The sequence below is a fragment of the Bacillus rossius genome, chromosome 2 (assembly GCF_032445375.1).
Source record: "Bacillus rossius redtenbacheri isolate Brsri chromosome 2, Brsri_v3, whole genome shotgun sequence".
Taxonomy (NCBI): Eukaryota; Metazoa; Arthropoda; class Insecta; order Phasmatodea; family Bacillidae; genus Bacillus; species Bacillus rossius.
Window position 1 is genome coordinate 121,860,315 of NC_086331.1, and position 6,000 is coordinate 121,866,314.

Below are 6,000 nucleotides of genomic sequence, written 5' to 3' on the forward strand. Positions count from 1 at the left end.
TTTATTGTATTTTATCTGCACCCTAGTTGGAGCGAGTGCAGATCTGGTAAAGTACGTGGGTTTTTTTTGTTGGATTTTGGCGTTATTTTTTTATTGTGATTTATGAAATTGCTGTGTGCAAAAGACGCAACTTTCAGCAAGGTGTGGGTATTGTGGTCGTGTACCCCTGGTAAGGGCAATGCTTACAAGATCGATGGGGTGAGCAATAAGGCTTGATTGACACTAATTGATAGGAGGAAGGGTGGTAGTTGTACTGGTGATATGTGACTTATTGGGTTTTATCATTTACCCATTTTGTGGGGCAGAACCTGCCTTCTACCCCTTCTTATGGTAATTTCAGCCATATATAAAATTTTCATAACTATCACTTCATAAACTGAGTCATATAAATAGTAATTAATAATTCGTGTGAATCATTTAAACAATACAATTTTGTATTATCCTTTTATCCGAACTATAATATAACTATACTCTACATAACATATGTTCTTACTATTGGTCTGATACATTTCCAGAAATTAAAGGTTAAATCCCGCTTTGTAGTTCTAAGTGGTTTTATGTGAATAGGTTGGTTTCTCGACTGGAATTAGTGTAATTTGTTAAGCTTGTAAAATCGTTTTTAAGTTTCAATCTTATCCTACCTTTAATAAATTGAGTTATTTTAAGTTTCGACAACAATCCAATCTGTTATCTATCTATAGTCACTGTAATGTATGAAATTTTTCTCTTATCGTTTTAGCCTAAGACCAATACATATACATGATATATATGTATTTAATAATGCTATACGCTGTAGAGCCTAGTTAGTGATCACGTGAAGTGTTGAATGCAACCTTGTATGGCATGCCACCAACTGAGTGGTGTTGATGCGTTAATGATGCTGTGTGTTTTTGCAGTGGAACCTGGTATGTGGTCGGCGGTGGATGGGCGCAATTGCGCAGACAGTCTACTTGCTGGGAGTATTCACAGGAGCCGTTACTCTGGGCAGCATGGCCGACAAGTAAGACACATCCACTCCTCTTCTCTATGTGCAGGCGAGACAGCACAGTCCTGAGCCCTGCTTGTGGCTTGCACTTGGTGACGTGATATTGACTATTCTCAACAAGGAGTATGTTCCTTCTAGCTAAGGATTTGTCCATAAATTATTTGAGAAAAACTTGCTTTCTTTCTTGGTAGAGGTTTCACATAACATAACTTTTTATGTTATAATCGCCTAGCTTCTCAATTGATTACTTATTCTTTTTTTATTACTCATTAGAATGAAAATACAATATTTACTTATCGATAGAAATGTTTCAAACCTTTTTCATAAAGTTTGGCTGTTTCCATATTACGTGCATTTACTTACATAAGTACAAATATATGTACATGTGTATAAATGTTTGTATGTATGTAAACACACACACATTATGTGTATCTACATGCACATTACATTCATAGGCGAAGTTCTTCTAAAAGCAGAATAGCCCAAATAAATAGTTGTTTAATTCTGCTCATTTAAGTACACAACGGCACACTGAACAAAAATGTAGTTACTGTCTGTATCACTGCATAATATTTAATGTGATGTAAAATTTACCCTTGAAGTAATTATAGGCACAATGCATAACAATGTCATGTTGCAAATTCGTTCAAAATGATTATTTTTCAAACCTTATTGACTGACAATTATTATGAATAGTACCTAACCTTTAGTCTATTGAGCTTGAAGTAACCAGTTTTCCGGCGCTATCAGACTCAATATTAGTCCATTCTTGCTGAAGCACCACCTTTGCCTTTGTTCCACTTCCTCTGTGTTGTAGACCAATCCTAGTTATCTTTAGTCAGCTAAGTTGTACAGGTCTAGCAATGTTTATTCAAGAAATATCTTCAACCAAAGGTTTTCTGACACATACTGCAACTAAATGGTTTTTGGCAAGGACTCAAAATAAACTCGCTTCTCTAATGACGTTTAGCATTTTTCTCAAGGTAAACTCCTTGCCTTAGTATCGACAGCGATGTATTTTTGATACAGCTACAGGCAGCGAACCAGGATACATGTTAGCTTCTGCGACTAATGCCAGATGCAAACTGTGTTTTAAATTGGAACAATTACTTCAATATATATTGTCGCGGGTTTTACTAAGGACAAAGCAAAACCCTAACAAGGAGGAAAAAGGGACGTTTGCGGGTGGTTATGAAATTAGTTGCTAAGTTAAATTCGATCCAATAACAATTTATTGACAAACTTAATAACACCAAAAGGAATTGCATTGATTCTCAAACTGACATAACACTTAAACAAGTTGGGTTCTCGTGAAGACGAACTGCTGATGCAAGTTCGCTCTAGAACACAAAACGTACGAATTAACGCTAAGTGATCGTTTCCAGAACAATTAAAACAAAACAAAACAATACCCTTAATTGTGGCGAGCCGTGCGCTCGTCACAGCTAACGATCAAAACGCCGTCAATTTCAACTACTAAGGCTATACCATTTACAAAGTTACAAGGACCATACCTAATCTTAATATTACTGAATGTTACACGTAACACAAATAGATACAGATAGTTACTGCCAGAGGTTACAATTATATACACGCAACTAGTCGTGTAACGCTGTCAAAGTTTATAGGTTGGTTTTAGTTACTCTTCCCCCGGTACCATGTGAAGCTCTCCCCGCATTCTCGTAGTAACGCGTAAGTCCGTTATCTTGTTCACTGTCTCTTGTGGCTACGATTCTTCGTTACCGGCGGTAGAGTTAGTGTCCAAACTGTGTAGCGATCTGGTCGCGATAGTGTCCTGATAGTGTCCTGATAGTGTTCTGATAGTGTCGTGATTGTGTCGTGATTGTGTCAATACTTCCGCTCGCTCGGCCCTCACGGAGTTTGCTAATGCCCGCCCTCTTTGCCCTTGTGGCTGAACCGTCGTTTTTTGTTAATGTTCGTTCTGAAAGATTTTATGCTTACTCCAGCGACGCTTCCACTTGAACTGTTTATATCCTGGGTTACAACTCGGAGAGGTCTCACCCAGTCGATGTCTTGTTGGTCCTCGGGCGGCAGCAACTCCGCGGCGATATCGATGGTCTGGGCGCATGCCCTTTTATACTCGCAGGCTTCCCTGACGAGCTGGAAGAAGAATAGTCTCGTCTATTCGGGGGAAGCCTGCCCAGCTCACTGTGTTGCAGGTGGTATGCCGTGAAAAGTCAGGGGTACAATACTTTGCTAGTGTACGCAGGTACACACGTTACAATATTTTTTTTAAATTTTCTTCAGCGAGAGTGTTTTATCTGATACAAGAAATTGTCGCAAGTAGTTCTGCTTTTCATCAACAGATGGCGCCACGTGTCATGGCAAATATTATTTTTTTTTATGTGGGATGCGGGATGTTCTCTCTCGATCGCAAGAGAAGGAGGGCTTCGCTAGACATCAAGGAGAAGGAAGTTCTTGCATTTTAGTGTTTCTCTGTTGTTTTGAGACACAGCAATCGTCTATTAATGAACCTATTTTATTTGAATTCCACTAAATGAAAATATATACCTATTGTAAGTGCTAATTTGGTAACAGGAATCCACTAAGGAAACGAAACCTTGAATAAAATTTCTTATCTCATGACGAAAAAATTTTTTATGCAGGGTTATTTTTCTCGGGAATAACCAGAAACACTCGGAGAATATCAGCAGAATTCTCGCAATGATTAATCAAGGGCACATGGGCACACCAACAATCTTGTCAGAAATATCCTGTAGCACACGGAGAAAACAATATATAGACTGTAATATTCAAGAGGACACGGAGAAAACTATATATTGACTGTAATGTTCAAGAGCACACGGAGAAAACCAACCCAAGTTTTCCTAAATCAAGATCAATTAACCACAAATATTAATAAAACGTAAAAAATAAAATTTAAATAAAAACATAGAAAATAAAAAGTAAAAAAAAAAATTAATCTCTTTCTTACTTTTGAAATGTAAAAGTACTCTGTAATTTTTAGTTTTTGTGGTTGTACAGTTTGTTTGTATATATGTATATATTTGTATTAATTGACTTGTTCTATATCCCGGAGTCCTTACCTCCATATGGGATCTACAGAACAAAAATTGAATAAATAAATAAATAAAAGAACAGCTTCTGCCAGCTTGTGAACTTCTCCTTTGTTCAGCAAGGATAGAGTTCTAGCACAAACCAGAATTTTTTGTATTTTTTTTTACTATTTTATGTAAGTAATTTATTATTGTTATTTTATTAGTTAGAATTAATTTAAAATTGATCAATGTTTATCTATATGCTTCCATTGTTAATGGTGTTTTGTCTTTGACATGTGTTTAGTTTTATCATATTTTATGTTGATGATGTCCCTTTTGTTGTGACTGTCTCTGAGTACTTATTATGTATGTATTATATATTTTATGTAATATTGGTTAATTGCCTGCATATTAAAGGTCACGACTGTCAGCAAGCACTCAACTAATAATAAATAAAATTAAAATAAAGATTTTAGACACAGACAGTGATCTTTCTAAAACTTATTTTCATAAATAAATAAATATAAATATATATATTCACACATACATACACATACACACCTTATTTTAAACGTCAGTTCTGCAAAATTTCACCCAGAAGTATAAAAATTCTGCCTTAAGTGGTGCAAAGTGAAAATAAGTGTGGTTTTTAGAAATCTTATGTTTACAGTCATATAACGTTTGTTTTAAATGTCAAGTGTTTAAAATTTCATCAAGTTCAGAATAAATTTTTATTTATTTTTATATAAATAAGCATGCAAACAAACATAAACTCTTCTTTTATGATCTTATATACATATATTCACATACACCAAATCAATCACTTCAATGTCTATAAGATTTTTTAAAATGTTAATTAAAAAATAAATGTTTTATAACTACCTAGTGTAAAATAACTAAAACGGACTGAGCTATGTATTAAACGTTATTATATCATTTAAGGTACTTAAACAAATAGCAAATAATATTTTTTTTTTATGTGATACCGTCTTATAAATCGATGAACGCCGGCTGCACGCACGAAAAAGCATTACTCATTGTCACGTTCCGCCTGAGCCGAGCGTGCAAGAACCTACCAATCACCGAGAATATCTTATTTAATAACAAACAGGTTATGGCGGGCTTTTTAAAAGCAACAATTTAAAAAATTTGATATTGCTTTATCACGTAAAATTATCGTCCGTAAACCGACTTTACAGACAACTCCCTTTTTTTTAAATTATAGTGTTAGAAAGCAATTAGGCTATAAGTTATCTAAGAAAATATAAGGAAGTAGTTAATAACGAGATTTGATGCTAATAACTTAAAATTAGCAGTCAGTCACTTTGCTGCAAGGCTAAATACACCAAATACCAAATCAAATAAGTATATTGAGTAATCAGTGTTGTGATCTCAGAATTATAATGTATCATAAAAGTAGAAACTATTTCTTTTTGTGACAACTACATTTTATTAATTTTTGTTCCAAAATAGTTTTGCTATCACAAATATATTGTTACGAATTTTTTTAATCGTTGAGCGGGAATAATTGGGTTCGTATAGGGGTAGCCCAATTATTTGGTTAATTGCACAGTTTTATTGACTGTTAATATTTACAACACTAATAAACAATCTTACTTAAAATGCCTACTAATCAATTACTCGCACTCAGTATCTCAAGTCCTTACACACCGCACACCTCGCTGGGCCGCACCCTCGCGCAACTCTCGCCGCAGCACTCCTCGTGGACCTCCGTCGCTCCGTCACACTTCCCTTCGCCGAGAATCCACTCGACGCTTCACTCGGAACTTCGCTCGGGACTCTCACCGCACCCGCGGCACTCTCACCACCCAAAAAACTCTCCTCGCCGAGGAGCTTACTCCAAATCGCCGAGCAACTGTCGCGGAGGGCCGGCGTCCAGGCTTATATAGACCCTGGCGCCCTTCTAGAAGTTACGAGCGCGGCTGGGGGCATGGGGCCAGTCGCGTCATCCTGTGCCGACCCGACGCCCGAAGC

General features: G+C 36.4%; 1 protein-coding gene across 3 annotated transcripts in view; it reads left to right on the plus strand.

The window, feature by feature from the left end:
* The window catches only part of LOC134529722 (organic cation transporter protein), a 98,010-nt gene that overhangs the window by 52,718 nt on the left and 39,292 nt on the right, over nt 1-6,000 (plus strand). For all 3 annotated transcript variants that reach the window (XM_063364104.1, XM_063364103.1, XM_063364105.1), the window contains exon 4: nt 897-1,000. In XM_063364104.1, coding sequence (XP_063220174.1) covers nt 897-1,000 — 104 coding nt within the window. The remainder of the gene's footprint in view (nt 1-896; nt 1,001-6,000) is intronic.